Source organism: Ochotona curzoniae, unplaced genomic scaffold (genome assembly GCF_017591425.1).
Source record: "Ochotona curzoniae isolate NIBS_2020 unplaced genomic scaffold, NIBS_Ocur_1.0 contig_883, whole genome shotgun sequence".
In the NCBI taxonomy this organism is placed as follows: domain Eukaryota; kingdom Metazoa; phylum Chordata; class Mammalia; order Lagomorpha; family Ochotonidae; genus Ochotona; species Ochotona curzoniae.
In genome coordinates this window covers 20213466-20236251 of record NW_024466599.1, presented here as the reverse complement: position 1 = coordinate 20236251, position 22786 = coordinate 20213466, and the positions used below count along the sequence as shown (strand labels likewise).

At 46.5% G+C, this 22786-nt stretch overlaps 1 protein-coding gene across 1 annotated transcript in view; it reads right to left on the bottom strand.

The window, feature by feature from the left end:
- Nucleotides 1-22786, bottom strand: part of CLIP4 (CAP-Gly domain containing linker protein family member 4) — a 78289-nt gene that overhangs the window by 53993 nt on the left and 1510 nt on the right. The window contains exon 2 of the mRNA XM_040993972.1: nucleotides 3386-3533. Coding sequence (XP_040849906.1) covers nucleotides 3386-3518 — 133 coding nt within the window. The 5' untranslated portion in view covers nucleotides 3519-3533. The remainder of the gene's footprint in view (nucleotides 1-3385; nucleotides 3534-22786) is intronic.

Genomic DNA, 22786 nt, shown 5'->3' with positions numbered 1-22786 from the left:
TTAAGCCCCTACTTGCAATGTTGACATCCCTTATCAGACTGCCAGTTCAAACACCAGCTGCACTGCTTTTAACTTGCTGTTGCTGTACCTGGAAAAGGAATAGAAGAAGGCCCAAGGACTCAGATTCCTGCTGCCCACAAAGGAGACTCAGATGGAGTTCTGGGCTCCTGGCTTCAGCCTGGATCAGTTCAGGCCATTTGGAGAGTGAACAAGCAGCAGGAAGATTACATCTCTCTCACTATCTCTCCCTTCCTCCCTCCCTATCACTCTGCCTCTTTCAAACAAGTAAATCATAAGAAAAACAGAAAGAAAACAATTATGCATTTAGGCCACGGCAATTCCAACAGTAATTAAAGTGCTACTCGGGACACCTGCATCCCGTATTGGCGTTCTTGGGAGTTGAGTCTCAGTTCCACTCCCAATTCAACCTTCCGGCTAATGCACACCACTGGAGGCAGCAGATGATGGTTCAAGTGGTTGGCTCTCTGCCATCTGCATGGTGAGCCTGCATGGAGACCCTGGCTCCTGGACTCAGCACTAGCCCATGCAGGACTCTGGGCAACAAATCAGCAAATGGGAAGTATATGTCTTTTTCTCCCCCTACCCTACCTTCCAAATTTTTTAATTTGGAAATTTTTTAAATTTTTAAAATATGAAATTTTTTAAAATATGAAATTTTTAAAGAAATTTTTAAAATATGACTGCCAATCCAGAATGCTATAGCCAAAAATTATATTTTTCAAAAAAAAAAGGTTAAATACAAATGTTTTCTGGCATAAAACAACTGGAAAATTTCATTACTGGCTGATTTTCTCTGTAAGAAACATTAGAGAAAAATCCTTGAGGCACAAGGAAGATGGTGTCATACGGTAATCTAGATTCGCACAAATAAAGAGCATCAGCAATTAAAACAAAAAAGGTTTGTCATCATTCAACAAGCAAATTAACCAAACTTATAAATAATGTACTACAATGTTTATATATAACATACATGTAACAGGTTTATAGGTGTTTACATGAATAGGTTTACATGAATAGCATTTCAATACAAGTCTTTGAAGCCCTCAATGAGCCCACGTGACCAGGCTCCTGCCTTCCTCTCAACCTCCACTCCTCCCATTCTGCCTTCCATTGCACTGCTCAGCTACTGGGCCTGCCAGTCATTCTCAACATAGACCAGAGAGCTTCCTCAACTCGGAGCCTTATCTTGTCCTTTCATCCTGGAACATCTCTCCTTGGGTCCTCCTACAAGCACCTTCTGATGTTCCCAGTGACCGCCCATCTCAGCCAACCACTCTGTCCTCTTGTTCATTGCTTCTTCTCCCCAAGCAATTCATTATGATCTGTTTTTGCTACATTTTTCTCAATTGTTGATTCTTTCTCTGTCTTCTCTCTTCAAGCATCTATCTTGGCTGCCGTGGCACCCCCAATATCCGGGGCAGTCCTCAGCAGCTAAGAGGCCCTTGGTCAACACTTGCTCTGGGAAAGGGACTCTGATGCCACTGCCCAAGACACAACGACTAGAGGGTGAGGAAGTTCTGACAATGCTGGACTGGTCTGAAGGAACCAGAACTAGGAAGCACAGACAAAATAAAGGTCTTCAATTATCTGAAGGCTACCACATAATGAAGTCTTTGTTCCATGCATTAAAGTTGGTCAAAGTTTCAGAGAGACATACTTTGAGCTCACACACATAAAAAATCATGTTACTACTAAATCTCTTCAGCAATGAAACTGACTATTTCATTATTTTTCTACTCCTGAAGATTTGTAAGGGGCTCGATGATGACTTGTTAGAGATTCTGAAAAGAGGATTTGCAGACTGGAAGATGAGTAGGGGAAAGTGAGCTCCATATGAGTCCATATAAGTTCTATGAAGCTGTAATTCTCAGAATACGGGCGATATTTAAGTTGACACAAAAAGGTCACTATCTGTCATCACCTTTCTGGATGTATATACTCAACAAATGCCGAGCAACTGGTACTGAAAAAACAACTATGTTAGCCTTCTGAAATAAGCAAAAATAGAATGCGACTGCTAGTCTACCCCCCAAAGAACTGTAGTCTAGGAAAGCAAATAAGGCAACTACAATTCAAGGTAAAACAAGTGTCAGAAGCAAGGTACAATGTACTTGGCTCAAGGTTTCCCTGGCATAACTACTCTGTTATACCCGAAAATAAATCCAGACAATTGTTAGGAAAGCTGCAAATAACTCCTAAAATCAAGGTACGGGTCTTCCACAGAACTTCAGATGATGGCTCCAGGTAAGATACTACAGAATCTCGAACCGAAACGCAGGGCCCTGACCCATGATGACTTACCAGGACGGATGTGACTAAGAAGACAAATTCCCTAGGCAATAATTCTGCATCTACTAATGTTTTAAAAGTCTGTTAGCTCTACCTCCAGAGATGATTTGAAACAATGACCCAATATCTTACTTGGAAAACTCTAATTAAATTGGAAATGTCTCAATTCTATCAGATTTGTCTCTCTCAAATTTATTTCATTCTATTTGCTTATCAACTATCAAAATACCATCCTGGGGAAATGAGTTGATACAAATAAGAGAGAGAGTGTTTCTGAACTGAAGCTTTAAGGAGGAGATTTAAACTGTCCAGTTTAAATTTGAACTGCTTTCCTCCCACGTCTCAAGGGGGCAGGCTTCCTCCCCTCACCGCCTCAGTCCATCACGTTCTGGCAGGTTAGTACACTCAGCCAAAATAAACATGTCGACAGCAGAAGAATGTGAGACGCCGAAGCAGCACTGCGTTCCAAAAATAAAGTCTTCTCAACCCATCATCATGCTTAAAATGAACATTTTTTTACATAATAAAAATGCTGACAGCAAAAACAAGGCATATTAGCTTAAGAAGCAGAAAAGGCATTAGGCAATTGTAGTTTTGAAAAAGTTTGGCAATTTCATTTTAAAAAAAGTCACAACCAATAGTTTTAGGGAAAAAAAAATTATGAAAGTATAAAGAGCCTAAGACAGAATCCACCAGTTCAGGGACAAGCATGGTGACACAGCTTGTTAAGCTGGCACTTGCATCACCAAGCATCCCACATCAGAATGCCAGCTGCTCTGTTCTGGATCCAGTTCCCTGATAACATGCCTGGGAAGGCAGCCGAAGACGACCCAAGTAACGGGGACCCTGCCACCCATGTAAGGAGACCAGGACAGAGTTCCTGAGTTCATCCTGACCCAACCTGGCTGGTAGGTATGAACCAGCAGATGGAAAATCTTTGTCTTTCTTGTTTCTCCCTCTCCACCCCCGACTCTGCCTTTACAAAAACAAATGTATATTTAAACACAAACATACACACATGCTCACAAAACAAAGCCAGCAGCCGTGAGAGCGTAAGCACAGCTACTTGACATACCGCAGTCGGAAGGCATTGGTGCTGCCGAGATGGAGAAGATAACTGGTGCTTCAGCGCCTGGAAACAGGAACGGGTATCTTCCAATCAAAGGGTTTCCTTCTAGTGGGAAATCTGGAAGGTCCTCTATGGTCATCTTCTAGAAAGCCACCTGGTTGAGGAAGGGCAAAGAGGGGTTTCCACTCAGCCAGTGAGACACTTAGAAGGACTTCTTCACCTTCAGTCACAAAGGCAACCAACCTACTGACCGTTTTGACTTCAGTCTTCAACAATCTCTCTTAGGGAATAAGAAAGGCCCTTTTAGTACATGATGGCTAGGAATTGCACAGCGCTTCACACACTCTGCCACAGCAAGTGGAGCCTGGGGTCCTCCCAAAATGTTTGGGGATAACAAACCATAACAGGCACACACATTTCTCTCCCAACAATAGGTGAGGACATCTTCACACGCTGAGCACATCTAATGGGGCGACATCCTCTTACTCAGGATAACACAAAAGGGCAGGTGCATGAACTCCTTGCAGTCTGAACCCAAGCATCTCATCATACTGATGAACTCCCGGTTCTCATGCGGCAGCTCAAGCCATGTACTCATCACAGGAAAACAATCTAGCTTCAGAACATTTCCATTATCTTCTGACACCCCAGAAAACTGGACTGCAAATTAATCGTGTCATTCTGCTCAATCTAAAAGTGTCCTGGGACTCCACTTAACATTCTAACTCTGTTGATTCCTTCCTGGCCTTTCAAAGCATATCATTTCCACTTACCTCTCTTTTCCAGAAAGTATGAGCATCCAGCACAAACCTGCTCTAAATTACACTTTTGCAACCTACAAACAATGTGGACAGCAGAGAAAACTAGGTAAAATGCCCAATTATAATGCTAAAAACCTTCCAGTTTCTTTTATACCAGATCTTTAAAGCCCAAAGTACTGTGAAGCTTTGTCTTTAAATATAAGCAGAACATCTTATGTAATTAAATACAATTTATCTCAGATTTCTCAGAGAAAGAACAAGTGAAAAAAAAAAAAAACTGGCAGCTGACACACAAGGTCATGCATATTACTCCATGCATGCTCTGCTTTCTTAACTTACCTTAAGCTACCTTAACTATCTTTACCATGGCCACTCCACTGCAAGCTGAGTCCCCTCTCCATGCCAACTGGATTCTTCCAAACTGAATCCACATATTTTTGTCAACTCTCGCAGCAACTGTTCAAAGACTCATATGCTTGTTTCTCAGTGTGCATTTATTTAATCGGCATGGACAGTTCATAGTCCGGATAACCTAATCCCAACTGTTAGTATTCTGAAGACAACATTTTCTCAGACACTAAAATTACCTGCCACTCAAAACTCTGAATTCTTCGGACATTAACCCTGTCACATAATGCAGACCTGACCAGGTCAAAGAACTGGTTCTTCTTCAACCACTCACGCAGTCAGGCAACATCACAAAGCCAGTCCTCCTGAGTTACAAGAGCTACCCCTCACTCAGGATCCCTGCCTCTCGGCCCTCACTCACTCAGGATCCCTGCCTCTCGGCCCTCCCTCACTCAGGATCCCTGCCTCTCGGCCCTCCCTCACTCAGGACTCCTGCCTCTTGGCCCTCCCTCACTCAGGACTCCTGCCTCTAGGCCCTCCCTCACTCAGGATCCCTGCCTCTAGGCCCTCCCTCACTCAGGACTCCTGCCTCTCGGCCCTCACTCACTCAGGACTCCTGCCTCTCGGCCCTCCCTCACTCAGGACTCCTGCCTCTAGGCCCTCCCTCACTCAGGATCCCTGCCTCTCGGCCCTCACTCACTCAGGATCCCTGCCTCTCGGCCCTCCCTCACTCAGGACTCGTGCCTCTAGGCCCTCCCTCACTCAGGATCCCTGCCTCTAGGCCCTCCCTCACTCAGGACTCGTGCCTCTTGGCCCTCCCTCACTCAGGACTCCTGCCTCTTGGCCCTCCCTCACTCAGGACTCCTGCCTCTTGGCCCTCACTCACTCAGGACTCCTGCCTCTCGGCCCTCACTCACTCAGCACTAAATCTGGGCAGATGTTCTCCTGGAAGAATGAAGTCACCTTCAGAAGTAAAGACAGACATAAAATTTAAGGAGTGAATGGTTGATACACAAAATCACCACTGGGGGCACCTGTATTCCATATTTCCAGTGCACAACTCCAGTCCCAGACCCTCTGTGCCTCCAATCTTGTTTCCTGCCAATGTGCACCCTGGGAGGCAGGTCAAACACTTAGCAGATGGTATTCTGGGCTCCTGGCTTTGACCTGACACAGCACTGGTCTGGCTATTGTAGCCATTTGGAGTAAATCGATAGAAAATACATCTGTCTCTCTCTCTCTGCCTCTCAACATAAAATAAAAATTTAAAAAGAAACATTGAGTATCTGTTAAGGAGCCACCCCACACAAGGCACTATTCTAGATGTAGCTGAGGACACAAAACTGAAGAATAAAGAATAAAGACGACTCAGGATTTTCAGGTAGTTGCAGGTTACAGGCCAGAATGGGATGTGTTCCATCTCAGAAATAAAAGGAGCAGCTGCTGCAAGCTTCCACAAACTGTGCAGAACAAAGTGATGCCTGAAACAAGTTCCAAAAGACAGACAGGCACACAGATCTCAAGGGGAGCCTGTAAAAGGGGCAGGGCTGGACCGGCCACAAGCTGGGAAATAATCACCGCTACCATGGATTTTTAGGGCTATACTGAAAAGTACTGAGACACCTGACCAAGTATCAAACCACTTGGCTCTATAGGCACTGGGAAATGGTGCTAGGAAAGCTATGTTTGGAGAAGATTAATCCAGCATAAATAGATCTTCTTTTTATACTCTCCATCCTTCAACAGAGTCATTAGAGGTCCATTAACAGGAGCCAGTAAATGTCAGTGCTTCCAAAGGGTGAAGCTTCCCATCCCCAAGGTTTCTGGAATGTGATTCCCCAAGCACCTTCCACGTCCTTGTAGAGTGTTGGCATCCTGCAGGGTAAGAGCTGTAACTTACACAACTACAAAGTACCAAAACAGACTCCAGGTGGTGAGAGCAGCTGTGCAGTGAGACTCAACCCACTTCATGGCTTCCCATGTTGGACACCTCATGTCCTGAGAAGCTGCACTATTATCTGAACAGAGGGACAGTTCTTGGTATCTTATGTCTTCACTGCATTTTTCCCTGTCTCATTTCCTTTCATTCATGAAAACTCAAACATTCACCTTTGTCCTCCACCAAAGCATGCTATACCTCTCTATAAAAGCTGCCAGAGTCTCAGAATCCTCCCCTAACAGTGATTTGGGGTCTGAAGGGTCATGACACCTCGAATCTTGGTCAAATGTAGAGATACAGATTGAATATTACTTCCTTCCCAATCCCGTGATGAATAGATTAAGCCTATAGGGTCTGGCATTGGTAGCAGGTTAAGCCTGAGATGCCAGCATCCCATTTGAGTACCAGTTTATGTCCTGCCTGCTCCATTTCTGATCCAGTTCCTGCTCATGCACCTGGGAAAAGCAGCAGAAGATGACAAAAAGACTTGGTCCTCTGCCCCCCATGTGGAAGACTCAAGATGACACCCCTTGTTCCTTACTTCAGCTTAGATCAGCCCTGGCCAATTCAGTAAATTGGGAAGTGAACAAAAGATGGAAAAAATCTCTCTCCACCTCTTTCTCTCTTACCATTCTGTCTCTCCTTCTCTGTCTCTCAAATAAATAGCTAAATCTTTTTTTAAGTAAGCCTGAGAGAGAAAAATCAATCCCAATTAACTATTATGAAATGATGTCATGATGATTACAGTACAATCAATTTCTACCCTACTCCAGCACTCCAAGTCAACTTTGAGCAACCACATCTTGTGACATGGCTCTCACATCTTGTGATTTTCCAAAGACCCCTGGTCCATGAGTTAACACAAAACAGTACCAAGTACTGTTGTGGAGATATCTACCAACCTTTTCACAGTAGCTCAGCATCTTACAAAAGGGCCTCCCTGGTGACAATCAGTTCATTGAAGCCTGCAGAGGACATCTAGTACCATGGAAGGCAGAACAAGTCAGACAACTCTCCCGGTCAGGCTTTGACAACAAGTAACTGGGAGAATGGAGACTCTAAGGTGGACTATGTCAGCCAATGGACCTTGGAAGGATTTCCCCAACCTTGGAACAATGAAATCAACAGCAACTCAAAACTATCAAAACCACTTAAGAACCTCAGAACATGCTCCACATCAGGGACACTGGGATGACTTTGGGTGGCCGTCTCCCACCCCCTCCCCGGCTGCTAATACAGTTGTGCTGCTGAGCGGGGCCCCCTCTCCTTCTCTCCCCACTTCCCCCAGGTACAGGAAGAAATAGAAGATTGAAAGCAGTTGCCTCATCTACTTTCCCCCATTCCTTGATCTTCCCCACCCTAATCAGTGGTGTCCACAGACATACATTCCTCTCAACTATGCAAACATCATCAAAAATAAAATGAATTTATTATTTTTAAAAAGGGGTCTCCCTGAGGCCAAGAGCAGCATCCCTGAGCTGCTCAGCTAACAGAAAATCCAAGCCATGTCCACCTTCATTGCAATCATGAGGTCCTTTCACTCAGTTTCCTAACACAGTGAGTCATGAGTCTTGATTGTCATGAGTCTAACATAAGTTTAGCCTTTTGCTACCAACAGAATATCCACTCAGTCACTCAACAAGTAGAAATATCTACAGATACTGTGGGACACTAAACAGCCCACAGACCTAGAGAGAATATCAAATGGATGATACTGGTCTTCAAGGATGGAGGTTCAGGCTCCTGACTCCAGCCTAGCCCAGCCCTCGTTGTTGCCAGCATTGCAGAAAGAGCCAACAGGGAAGGATCTACCTCTCCCAACTCCCACACCCTGTAACTATGCCTTTCAAATAAAAAGTGGCTTTAAAAACAGACATGTCCTTGTCCTCATGTAAATTATAGCCAGTGTTGTATTCTTACCAAAACAAAGCAGCAATTAGAGTCTAAAAGCATTTTGCTGTAACTGACAGCCAAGTACTAGGAGAGCACAGATTCAACAGTTCATGTGAGGCTGGCAGTTAGCTCAGTGGTTAAGACACCCGCATCTATATCAGACAGCACCAGGGTACACACGTGGCTCTGCTCTGAACTCCAGCTTCCTACTAATGTGTACCCTGGGAGGCAGGGCTGACTCAAACAGCCAGGTTCCTCCTCCACTCTGCCCCCACGTAGGAAACCTGGGTTGAGTTCCCCACTCCTGGCCTAGCCTGAATCAATCCCAGCCACTACACACATCTAGGGTTATCAACCACCATATGGTGCTTGGTGGAGCATTCTCCTCTTCTTGTTTCTCTCTCTCCGTCCCTCCCTTCCTCCTTCCCCCTTCCCTCCCTCTCTCCCCCTCTTTTTCTTGCCTCTGAAATAAATGCATCATTTAAATATGTAAAACTCAGGGCAAGTTTCCTGAAGAATTCATAATTTAACACTGAGACATCCTACCGGGTAGCTGCTAGCTACACGCAGCTATTTCTCTTTGAAATTACTTCTCCCATTGCTCTAGCCCCATCTAAAAGTTCAGATGCTGCACCACACAGTGAAGAAGGAATGGTCCCTCATTACACAAAGTTCTGCTGAATAAGCACTGAAGAAAAACAAGGCAGCCCACTCTCCAGACAAGAAAACAGCTCGTGCATGCCTGAAACAAGAACTATAACAGGCCCACTGGATCAGCAAGCCCACAGCAGTAGCTACTGATCAACAACTAACAAAAGAACAGTGCTCTAAAAGTAACCACATGTGTGCCAGTTTCAACAGGGAGAAGGAATAAGGTTGACTATAACCCCAACACCATTAGTATAGGTCTCAGAAGTGGAACTGTCATCAGCAATAAAATGGACCACATAAAAATCACTATTTTATAAAGATCTTACTGGTATGGCTGTGGTAAACTAGAAACCATGCAAATAAATCCTATACATTGCATGCCATGAGCTGAATCTCTTACAAATCAGAAATAAAGACACTGAATTTCCCGGTCTCATTCTCACAGCCCAGACAGTCCATAACCAAATAAAAGTATTCCAGAAACGCATCATCTGGAGGTGGGCATTCGGCCCGGTGGTATAGAAAGCCTGCGTCACAAGTCCAGAGGGTTCCTGTAGTGGCTCTGCTTCAGATGCCAGACACCTGCTGTTCATGCACATCCCAGATGACAGCAGGTAATGCTCAAGTACCCGGGTCTCCACCACCCACGTGGGAAGCCCAGAATAAATTCCCAGCTCCTGGCTTTGCAGTTGGGGCAGTAAACTAGCACGTAGAAAATCTGTCAAATAATTATGGAAACTTTTAAACTCTCTTTAAACTTAAAAATAATAATAATAACATTACTTATGTTAGCAAAGTAAGACGGAACCAAGAGGGCTGCTCAGCCTAAGAACGTAACAAGCTAGACTTGTGTCACCTGTAGGTCCCTGCATTTCTTCCAGCAGTGTCCCCATGACCCTTAACAGATCTCTGCTACTTAAAGGACTTGAATTGTTTAGAAGAGTCACAGGGGAAAATGTCAGATGAGGGTAAAGTGCAAAGTAAACGGCAATGTTTCTAAGAAGGGGGTTACTTTATTGACACATCTTAAAGACAATCTTTGATCCTGTGATACTGTTACACTCGAACCACAGTGTAGCTGGCAGTAGACAGCAAGTTACCGCCCTGTGAGAATATCATCCTCGGATACACAGCAAAACACTGGCTCCAGAGAGGACGTCCGGGCTCTGGAGGAAGCACCTGACACCCCATTACAAAGGACGCGAGCACCCCCAGTCCTACATCCCGCAGGGAAGAGGTTGACAGCACAGGGCGGGTCTGGGCGATGAGCCTGCCACTCCCCAAGAGGACGGGGCAGAGTTGTGGAAGCTCAGGGTGGCAAAGGACAGGTCGTTTGCGGGTAGGCCTGAGGAGAGGACCCACTGGCAAAGGCTTCCCGACAACTTAATCAGCAGGGGGAGACGCGGGAGGATTCGGAGCGGGCAGCGTCGGCAAAGCCCACGCGCACAGTGCGCAGCTCGGCTCTGCGCAGGAGACGCCCAGGATGTCCGCAGCGGTCACCACTGCGTGGGCCAGAAGGATCGCCGCACTGGCACCTGTCTGTCGCGCTCACCTCACCGCACCTGATCCTAAAACGAGTCGCGCGCCAGCAACGGAAACCACATCTCCGCGTCCCCACCCGGTGCACTGCGCCAGCCCAGGGAGGCCTCCGGGTGGCCGGCGACCCCAGCACCCATGGGAGGCGGCGGTCGGGCCTCCGGATCCCCCAGCTCCTCCCTCCCCAAACCACCAACGACCTTGGAGCCGCCACCGGGCCCGGAACCCGCCCGCCCGCAGGGACCCGGGGAAGGCCCGCGCGCCCGCGCCGCACCTGCCACCTCCGGGTCCTGTCAGAGCGGCCGGTTAGGGGACGTGGGTCGCGGAGGAAAGGCGGAGGCGCGCTGCCCTCCCGACGCCGGTCTCCCGTGCCCGTCGCCGAGCCTCCCTCCGCGCGGAGCCCGACCTCGCCCGGGCCCCTCCCGCGCCGCCTCTGCACCGCGCCGCGCCGCGCGCCGGAGCCGGGCCCCGCGCGAGGTCGGCGCGCGCGCAGTGCAGGCGCCGGGACTGCGCGCAGGCCTCGGCCTCGGCCCCGCGCACGCGCCGGGGAGTGGGGCCCCCGGAGGCCCGCAGCGTGCGCCCTCTTCTTAACTCGGCCGCCGCGCACCCCTCAGGTGGTGCAAGGTCAGCTGCCCCCAGCAAAGGCGCCGGCCGCCAGGTGGGCTTCGCGGATTACCCTTGAAAGGGTGGCGGCAGGCAGTTGGCAGGCAGCCGGAGAAACCCTCCTCCGCTTTCCGACTGGGACGTGTGACAGTGTGACAGCAGCCCAGGGCCCGTGTGGACTGGGACGTGTGACAGCAGCCCAGGACCCGTGCGGACTGGGACGTGTGACAGCAGCCCAGGACCCGTGCGCATACCCTTCCCTCACCCTCCCTGAAACTCCAAGCCAGCAGGTCCCCGTGCCACATCCTGCGCTGGAGTCGCTGCTTCTAGATTCTTGGGAGGAGGTCAGGGCTGGAGCAGGTCCCTCAATTCGATGCCTGTTTGCAGCACTTGCCATAGCCTAGGAGATGCCATGCCTAAGTTGCCGGGGGCAGAGACTGCCAAGGTGGAGTCAACAGTTCCTGTCGCTCCTCACCCACCCTCCCTGCAGAGCCCCTTTCCCATCAACCAAGAACTGGGAGGCAAACCTGCCCCCCACCCCGCCAGATCCAACACTGACATTCTGGTTCTTCCTCCGCTGGTGCTTGACGCCTGCCAAGTCCACTACTGGGGGAACCCAAAGAGTAGATCAGCGCTGAACTTTGCAGCCCTGAATCAATCATGTCACTCCCCTCAGCGCTCTAGGCCAGACCCACAAATCACCAACAGCCTGCTGCACCTCTCTGCTCACCCAGCACGGAGCCTGGCATCGGAAGTTGAATGACTGAATGAGTGAATGAATGAATGAATGAATGAGGGTCTCTTTAAGAGTAGAGGTGAATGGTCTCCCACACCAGGGCTTTCAGGTTAGAAACATTGGATCCAGAGACTGGAAAAAGACCTCTTCCAGCTGCCTGATTGCTACAACAACTTCCCACCGAGTGGCTGTGGTTAAACCGCTCCAGTAACAAGAAATGCATTCACCCCTTAAAGCAGCCACTTTGTCTTCTACGAGACTTTTGGTGGAAAAAATGTCTTCCCTAACTCTCCTCTTCCATGAGTTCTCTTTCTACCCTAGGGGCTCTCAGGTGAAGCTGGACTGCAAGGAATCAGGGACACGCATTCCCTACCCACACAGCCCATTCCTTATCCACCCAGGTCACAGCCCTACTCACCATCATGTCAAGGGCCTGTCGCTCAGCTGGTCTAGAGTTCCCAAGAATGGTGCTTAGGAGTGAGTATGCAGAGGAGAGAGGCTGCCACCTCTTGCTGAGCCCTGTGCTTCTGGAAAGATGGCGCAAAACACCTGCATAGTTGCTTGTTGCAGTCACATCACATTGTGGAGTTGGGTGGGGCAGCTGTCAACTCAACCCCACAGTGTTTATGCAATGCTGAAATAACATGACCATCCCACGCCCCTGGTAGGCAGCCAGTTTCTCTGTCCCTGCAGGCCTGACGTTTTCATGCGTTCTCAAGAGTGATAAGGTGACACAATGCTTCCTTCTACCTTTCCCTGCTGTCATCACACCCTGCTCTGCTCTGAGCCGCCCACCCCTCTCACTGGCCAGCAACAGGAAGCCAGTCTGCCTTTGACGAAGTGCTAGCACCTGTAAAAGAGACCCAGTGTGTAACAGAAGGAGCTCCTGGCAAAGTGTCCAGAGCACATCAGTTTGCTTTTGTTGCTGATTGAAATTTTCCCTCTGCAGCTACTAGGAGGGGTCAGGGTGTGACTAGCTGAGCTACGTTCTTGTCTACAATGAAGGCCCCTGTTGGAACCAGTCAGGCCACTGGCTTTTTCTGCTACACCCAAACGCTGTACAGTCCGTAGGCAAATTCTCCAAAACCTAAAGTTACTCCATCAACCACTGTCAAGAATGCCTGCACTCATGGCAGCTAGGCTTCCTGGAATACAACCTCCTGCCTCAGAAATGTCCAAGAGCTAGGCACTTCCCAATTATCAAGAGTGAAGCTGGGCAATGATATGGGGACAAGAGTTTGAACCAACCACTGGGATAGGAAGGCACGTGGAAGAAGGTACAGTATGATGCCATGGTGCCATTGCAGGAAGTGAGAGAGCTGTGGCAGAGTGGAAGACTCAGAGAAGATCCACATGTAAATGGGACCTCCAGAGGAGTAAAGTGATGCCACAAACCCATGAGAAGGTGCAAGCTACTTGAAGATGGTGTTGAGGCAAACTGGCCTAGTGCATGAAGAGTGGTGTCAAGTGGCCCACATCCACCAGAGACAATAGTGAATATCCGTGTAACAGAGTTAGGCAAGATGGTGTAGCAGAGGAGCTCAACAGAAAGGAGGTCAGAATTCACTTTATAAAATAAGACTACAGGGACTTTTTATTCTATTGACCATGAACTTTTTGAATTGCCCCTAAATATTCAGCTGCTTGCTACGTACCGCCTACTCTACAGCATACAGAACTCATCTCGGGTATAACATTTGAATCAGAACCCTTCCCCATCACTTTCTCAGGTCAGTAAAAAGCAGCTCTGTCCTGTGAGCTCAGTGGAGCCATTCCTTCCTTCTTCCTTCTTTTGTTTCTGGATTTCCCCAAACTAAGGTCCTTGTCCTTTAAAAGACAAAACATCTCAACAGCTGAGATGCAGAATCAACCCAGGTAACTATCCAGGGGTTGATGGATAACAAAAATGTGACGTATTTACACCATGGAAAATTAGTCATAAAAAAAGAAAATCCTGTCATTTGCAACTGCATGAATGAACTTGGAAGACTATGATAAGTGAAATGAGCCAGACACAGAAAAAAATATATAGCATGCCCTCACCTATATGTGCAAGCTAATTAAATTGATCTCAAAAAAAATGGAAAGGAAAATAGTGATTCTGAGAGCCTGGGGAGGAAAGAAAGAGAGAATTGGTTATTGGATACAGAAACACAATTAGACAGGAGAATAACCAGCATTCCCTAGCACAGCAGGGTGATTACAATTGGCAATTATTTATTATGTGTTTCAAACTATCTAGAAGAAATGGTTTTGAATGTTCCCAACACTAAGAAATGATCGATGCACACAGTGGGAGTTGCTAATTGCCTTCATTTGATCATTGGGCACTGTATACATATACTGAAATATCACATTGTTCTCCATGAATATGTAATATTTTCATGTAATATTATTATGTGCCAATTACAAATAAAAAGTTTGAGAAGGCATTTGGTCTAGCTGTGAACATAATCGTATCCCGTATTGCAGTGCCTGGATCAATTCCCAACTTGAATCCCGATCCCAGCTTGTTGCTGTTGAACATTCTGGGAGGGGGCAGGTGATGGTGACCCCTAGGGGAGATCTGAATTGAGTTCCCATCTCCTGGCTCCGACCCCAGCTGTCAGGCACTTGGGGAGTGACCTTGGGAACATTGAGGGAAGCATGTGCTCTCTCCCTGTCTCATGAATAAACAATTTTTTAAATGTCTTTTTAAAAATGGTGGCATTGTTTCTGGGGAAAAATCATTAGGGCCTCAAGGATTCTTACAAGCCAATGGCCCTTGAAGCCAGGACCATCTTACTGTTTGTCCTTGGGCTTGCTGTCTACCCACCTATGTCCTCTCTTTCTCAAGGCTGCAGAGGTTGACCTCCTGCTGAGGGGACAGAAAACCCCAGAAGACTCAGGTGGACTGTACAAGCCTTGCTCTCTACATGGATGCACACTCAAATCACCCTCTGTATTTTGCAAACCAAGTCCTCAAGACACCCTAGAGTTACACTATCCCCTAACTTCTTTACTTCTTTTCTTTGGTAGACCTCGTTCTTAAGAAAACATGAACATATGAGTTTTCCAAACCAAGCTAGTTCCCAGGCCCTCCAGTTGGTGCCATTCCTAAGCATCACAAGACACCACTCCTAGTAGACATGGTTTTTTTAGGTCAACAGAAAGAAAACAGGAAAAAAAGAAATGGTTCATGACTCCAGAATCTAATTGCCACTATGGTACAAGAACCCAAGTTTCTCATACGTGACTACAAAGTCCAAAAGTTTCTGTGACATAGAAAAATCTCACCCAGCCAGTTGCCATGATGATGTCACTTCCATTGAAGCTGCCTCTGACCTAGCTCCTTAATATAACTCTCATTTTGTAAAAGATGTGCAGCATAAAGGATTATCATGAAAAGATACCAGGAAAACACAATCATCCGTGTCCAAACCAGGGAAATCACTACGGAACAGTCAACCTGGTTCTGACAACCACAAAAAGCTAGCTTAGGGAAATCATTACAGATCCAAGAGACACAGAGTATCATCCCTAGCCCATAATGCACACATCTTATCTGCATATGGATGCACATAAACAAATTGAAAATTTGCTGGGGGATTAGCACTGTGTCATAGCAGGCTGATCCTCTGCCTGCTCTCCCATATGGGCACCAATCCTAGTCCTAGCTACTCCACTTTCCATACAGATCTCTGCTGATGCCCTGGGAAAACAGCAGAGGATGATCCAAGGCCTTGGGCCCCTATATCTTCACGGGAGAGTGGGAAGATGCTCTTGGCTCCCAGCTTTGGACCAACTCAGCTCTGGCCATTGCAGTCATTTGGGGAGTGAACCAGCATATTGCTTCTCTCTCTTTTTCCATCTTTCTGTAACTCTGCTATCAAATGAAATCCATCAATATTACCCCCAAAAAAGTGGAAGTTTGAATCTTTTTCCAAAATAAAATTTTGCCTAAAATAAAAAGTCCTGAGAGGGCAAGAGTTTTGTCCTATTTGTGTCTCTGCTAGATCCTAAGTATTTAGAAGGGCATCAAATGCCTAGTATGAATCCAGCAAATATGTTTTGGTTGAATAGGGCAGATTCTTACAATTTCCTTTTCAGTGAGATGGAATGTTCTGTCTAGAGAACTGGGAAATCCTAGAAGCTGACTTTGTATCACACACATGCAAGGCTTTGTCTCCAGCACCACAAAACTCCATCAAGTTGTCTCCCCAGCAGCTATGAACAAAACCCATCCACTTTATCCAAGATTCCTGTAAACCATCAGCAGCTTTAATAACATCATGATTGGGGATTGAGAGAATGCCAGACCCACTGGAGCTGCCCCTGAGTGAGTAGAAGGCAGCTCAAACCTTGTCAACCATGGACCAAATAACTCGCCACACCAAAGCAAGCCACTGACAGCCAAATTAACGGCTACTGAGTCGAGAGGCTCTCCTGGGTGACCAAGACAGCATTGAGAGTGAGACTGTTCCTGTTATTCCTTATCTAACTATATTTGAAACAGCAGGGACTGGTCAAGGCAAAAATCAATGTTAATTGCTTTTGTAGAGTCCCACGGGGTTTAACACAAGAAGGATGAGTTAGCTACAGATTATCCACTGAAGGCTCATCAGAATATATCATGCGATAGCTTTATTATCACGAAGATAATCATAGCCATAAGGCATTGAATGGCACTGAGTCAGGCAACAAAACTGCTACTATCCATCAAATCCCCAGAAATATGCTGCATGCTCCTACTTGATGGGCAACATGGGAACTGCAACTGCATGTAAGGCTCTCTCTGTTTTCTGGTAGAGGAATAAGAAGGTCGTGGCTGCAGTTGCAGCTGAAATGAGGAGCTTTGACTCATCTCTCACTAGTTTGCATGCAACCCTAGTGTCACTTAACCTGCCTGCATCGAGGTATTGAACACCCAGCACAGGCCTGACTCAAAGTAGGTACCTGACAAGTAGCTGTGCTGCTAAGGCAGCAGCAGAAAAGGAGACCAACCAGCTGTTGAAGAGACAGCCTAGGACACAGGATTTCCCAGGGACACACTGTCAGGTAGGGTGGCCAGGAAAGGCCTTGCAGCTAAATGGAAAGGACAATGAGAGCTAGTGTGCAAGGACCCAGCATGCACTGGATGCTGTGTAGGTGCTGGGCATTAGTTTAAGTTCTTTCATTCTTCCATTTCTTCTGCAAGATCAATACCCATTCGGATTCATCTTCCTGGTTAGAAAATTGAAGCTCAGAGTAGTTAGTGTGCCTGAGATTACACAGTCATTTGCAGAACCAGGATTTGAGCCTGAGCCATCTTTGGAGTCCAAAAATGAACTTTGTGGCATCGATGTTTTGCAAAAGAAAAGGCTTGAGGGCAGAGAAGGCCAATGTGTTTAGAGGACATGAAAGGGCTGCGATGTAGTCCATTCAGGCTGTTCTCACAGGACATCAGCAACTGGCTAACTTATACAAAACACAGATTCATTTTGGAGGCTGGGAAGTCCGCAACCAAGGCGCTGGCAAAATTTCCTTCTGGTTTATAAGCAACCTTTTCTGGCATCCTTGGAGCTCTCTGGGCTCTCTTTCATAGGGAGTCCCACCTCTAAGACCCTAACACTGGAGGCTAACACACATCTGAAGCCAGAAGAAGACAAGCATTCAGTCCCTGGCTGGAGTGGAGCTGTCAGTAAGCAGCTAAGCCAGAGAGCAGCTGGAAAGCTACAAGAGGGCTCAATAAAGAATAACCTCGAATGTCATTCTAAGATGCTCTGAGATTGTGCCGTGAGGACATGGAGAAGCCACCACAAGTTCCCAAAGAGGGAAGGAACGGGCGGACCTTCCAGCACCGCCCACCTTGAACTTCCTGCCTGAACTTTAGGCCTCACATACCTATTCCCCCTACTCAAGGAAGGAAAATTCTGATCTTGAGATTCTTACATGAGATTCCAAGCACCTGCAATGAAAATTGTCGGCTGAAAAATTTGCCTTGAGATTCTTACTCCTTACCAATTCCACTTGGACCTTCTCAAAATAGAAAATGATTTGTACAAGTGATTTCTCCACATACAGCTTAGCTAACAATCTACATCCAAAATGAAGTTGAGACAAGTTCTACAGAAGCCCTTAGTGGGTGGAAATTCATTGCTTCTGCCTTTCCCATCACTCCTCATTAATCTCTTAGCAGCTAACAGTAACAACCATATAGCATCCTGCTAATCATTTGATTATTACATCATAATATATAACAAGGCACCATATCTGGGACATGAGTCCTTTGACAAGAGCAAATCCCAGCAAACAACAGCCATACAACTTCCTGTCTTATCCAGCTTGCTGCCCACTCAAGGTGCCCAGCTTCTCTTGATCCCTTAGCTTCTAAGATGAATTTTTGCTGTTTTAGTTAGTTAGTTAGTTTAATTTGAGATGCAGAGAAACAGAATGATTCCACCTACTGGTTCATGCCTCAAATGCCCACCTTAGCTGGGCCAAGGTCAGAAGCCAGGACTTCAACCCAGGTCTCCCAGTGGGTGGCAGGAACTCAGTCACTTGAGCTATCACTGTTCACTCCCAGGGTCTGCACTGGCAGGAAGCTAAAACTGAGAGCTGAAGTCAGGTATCAAAGCAGATGCAGGGAGACTGGTGGTGGAGGGCATGGGCATCGTAGCTACTAAGACGAATGTCTACCCCCCACCCCAGCTTCTGCTTTCCCAGCATCTTAAATGCCCAACCTCAGACTCCACAGCAGGGAGTCACTCAAGTGTACTGGTCAGTGAAATCCCTCATGTCTGCCAGAGACCTGCTTTTCCACTAAGTCAAAGGCCCCGTTGCTGGCAGCAGGAGCCTGGCATAGTTCTTTTAAGATTTATTTATTTCACTTGAAAAGTCAGAGTTACAAAGAAAGAAGGACAGAGAGATCCTCTATCCGCTGGTTCACTCCCCAAATGACCACAATGGCTAGAGCTGAGTCCATCCAAAGCCAGAAGCCAAGAATTTCCTCTGAGTCTCCGATGTGATACAGGGGGCCAGGGACTTGGGTCATCTTCCACTGCCTTCCCAGACCACAAGCAGGGAACTGGATCAGGCAGTGAAGCAGCTGGAACGTGAACCAGCCTCCATATGGGATGCTGGCACTGGCAGATGCAGTATTACCCTGTTACACCCCCACATTGGCCCCAGGCACCTGGCATCTTTGTACGCAATACTCAGTGCCTCTATTGCAAAGGCCCTGATGGGGTCTCAGCAGAGACAGGCCACCCTAAGCAAGCAGAGTCACATGGTCCTCCGCTCCTGCAACCTGGAGACCCAGGAAGAAGAGGTGTGAGTGGCAAGGGAAGCCTCGATTCCTGCTTGCGAAGTCAGGAGTGAAAGTGGGACTTGGTTTAAAAAAGAGAACAGTACCAAGCAAAGTGGAACTAATTGGTTGTCCTCTAGGCAGACAAAAGTTGAAGTTCTTGACTAACTGCGGGACTATGAATAGATAAAATTAAGTAAGTTAGCATCAGAAATTCAGTTCCTGTATTTATAAAATGGGTATCCCAGTAGTACCTACTTTATCACATGGGGTCTTATAAGAATTCTATGAAGTCATGCGAACAGAACTTAGCACAGTGCCTCATACTAAATAACTGTTCAATAAAAGTGATCAATACATGTGTATGATTAATAAGTGCAAGATACGATATTTAGAGACCAGTGCTGTGGTGTTGTTAGGCTAAGCCAGTATACCATGTGAGTCCCAGTGCCAGTCGCAGCTGATCCATTTCCAATCTAGCTGTCTGCTAATGCCTGGGAGGTTGGGCCAAGGGCTTGAGCCCCTATACCCATGTGGAAGATCTGAATGGATTTCCAGGTTCCTGGTTTCAGCCTAACCATTGCAACCATTTGGGGAATGAATCAGCAGGTAGAAGACCTCTCTGGCGCACATGCCCACTCTCTCTAAGACTTTCAAATAAATAAATAAAGCCCTTTAAATGTGTGTGTATGTGTGTTTGAGAGAGAGAGAGAAAGATAAAGATTAAATTAAGTGGATGAAAACAAAAGGTCAGAGAAAATTGAATCATTATGAAAAGGTTCTGGATTGGTCATTGTGGTGTAGCACCTTAAGCTGCATTCTGGGAAGCCTGCATCCCATATTCAAGTTCCTGTGATTGACCTGCTCTCCAGCAGCCTGCTAATGCATTTGGAAGACAACAGATGATGGCTCAAGTATTGTAGTCGTCCATGTGAGTGACTGGTAGGGAGTTCATGGCTCCTGGCCTTAGCCTGGTCCATCCTGATCTGTCTGTTGCAGGCATTTGGGGAGTGAACTAGATGATGGAAGATTCTCTATCTCACTTTGTCTTCATTTCTCCTCTATGTGTCAGTCTGTCTCAAATAAATAAATCTATTTTTTAAAGAAAAATTTCCATAGTAGGATTGACAGATAAAATACATGTTGATCAACTAAATTTAAAATTATACAAATAAGTAATTTCTGTATAATTGTGTCCACTATTTTTAAAAGTACCTAAAATTAAAATTTAACCAGGTAGATGATATTTTTATTTGCTAAAAATGGCAACTCATGATAGAGAAGATAGAAGGTAGTCCTTGAACTGTTCATTCGAGGTGGAATAAAGGCAAAGAAACAACCATGAGCAGCAGTGACCACAGAGAGGGGCCTTGTGTTTTGAGAGGAAGGACCTAAGATCCAAAGCATCAAATGATCATGCAGCATGCACTGGCGACTCAGAGGCCAGGCTCTGGGGGTCTTAGGCAAGGAGGGAATATAAAGGGAAAGTAGCTGGGAGCAAAGGAAAAGCCGGGATCTAAGATGCCACCAATCATTTAGAATCCAGCCACTGGGAGAGGGATGCCAGCCAGAGAGATGAAGTTAGAGTCTCGGCCTTAACAGTCGTCAGACAGAGGCCTGAACTCGGGTGAAATGACAAAGGGCAAACACACAGACCTACAATGAAAGAGGGGTGTGTGGCAGGGAAGGCACCGCCACCGTTCTGAATGGGAATACATCCTTCACTACCAGAACTTTCCCTGTCCCTGCAGTCTCATTAGTGATGACCTGAATGTCAGCAAATACATGTAGGATTGGAGAGGCCTCTAGAGGGAAGTTAGAGACAGAGGGGAAAAGAGAGGGCATCGAATGCCTTCCTCGCACTTCCTAAGGTAGAACAGAGTTCCTCTAGTTCTCTCCTGGCTGTCCTCCTCTTGAGAAGCCCCACAGTGTTCTCCTGACCACCAGAAGCAGCAAAGCTCTTTAAGACAGCACGTGCAATGCCTGCAAGGTACCCAAGAACTCAGGGCAGCTCCCCTAGGCAGGGCTGTGATGCTGTTTGTGAGCTCCCAAATGCATGGCTTTCTTGCTAATGTGTGTGGCACAAAATCTTAGACAAATAAAAAGCCATGATTCCATTTGGTAGCTTTCCCACCAGGATGGCACTACCTCTCTCTAGAACACTCTCGGGCATGAACCTTTTGTTTGATTCAATGCAGCATCATCTGGTGCAGAACATCTGTCCAGAGTTCTACTGTTATGTGGGACTCAAACCCAGTGCTCATAGGACAACCAGACTCAAATGGTCTGCTTAGAACTTAGTAAGTTCTGATTACTCGCCAACATCCAGACCTACTTCCTATTTGCTCCTCAAGGTCACTTGCCACTTCTGTCCCATGTGATAAAGCCCATCCTTCCAGCAGTCCTCTTCTGTGCCACCTGCACTTGTCCAAATCCTAACCCTCCACTTCCTCATGAAGAACTCCCTAACTGCTACCAGTCATCAGGATTCCTCCCTGTGCAGAGGGAGACACAGTAAAAACCCATGGTTTCCTGCTTCATCCTAGCTGTTCATTGGGAATATTCTGTCCTGTCTTAAATTGTAAACTTCATGGGGGAGAGAGAGGAGATATGTCTTGTGCTTGCCCAAAAGCATTCAATATTCCCTTCCTATTATCTGAGTTAAAATTTAAAGTCACAATACACGTATCACACTCACGCATGTTATTAACAATTAAGAGAGACTTATGGGAATTCTTTATGTTATCCATTCTCCTGTAGGCCTGACAATAAGTCTACCAACGTTAGCAATGTTTAACATCTATTCCCAAGTGTCTTTAGAGACCAAAGATAACAAAAAGAGAAAAAGGCAAAGGCAATGTTCTACAGGTGGACTAATAATACACAAGAGTCCACCACTTTATTATATTCCAGTAGCAAACAACTAGAGTTTAGGATTAAAAACACAATACCACGTTGATATTAGCACCAAAAAAAGAGAAGGATATGTACAAACTTAACAAAATATGTACAAGGTCTATATGAGGAAAACTCTAAAATTCTGAGGAAAGAATCAAAAATCAATGGAGATATTACCTAATGCATACATGTATCATGTTGGACTCCCCCCACCCCGCCAAAAAAAATACATTTTACAAGTTAGAAATGGGGTTTTGAAAAATTTATGTCATTTATCTGAAAGGGTGATAGAGAGAGGTAGAAAGACAAAGAGAGAGTTCTTCATTAACTGGTTCGTTCCCTAAGTGACCAAGAGTGGCCAGGGCTGGCCAGGCAGAGGCCAGGGACCTAGAATTGCATCTGTATCTCCCACGTGGGAGGCATGAGCCCAGAGACTTGAGCCATCCCTCACTATTTTCCCTAAAAACTGGAAAGGCAAAAGATCCAAAGCAGCCAACACAATATTTAAGAAAAAAAAATTAGAGGACTGGCACCAGTGGGCATGAAGCCAGAGTCATCAAGACAGTGTGGTACCAGCAAAACAGAGCCACATAAACCAAATGGACAGAACAGAGTCCTGGGACAGAGCCACAGGAACACAGTTAATGCACCTCTGACAAAGGGGCAAAGCAACTCCGTGGGCAAAGAAGGATGGTTCTGGGACCATTAACAAAAAGATGAGTCCAGACACAGACCCTAGGCCTTTCACAGAATTAACTCAAAACGAATCACAGCGATA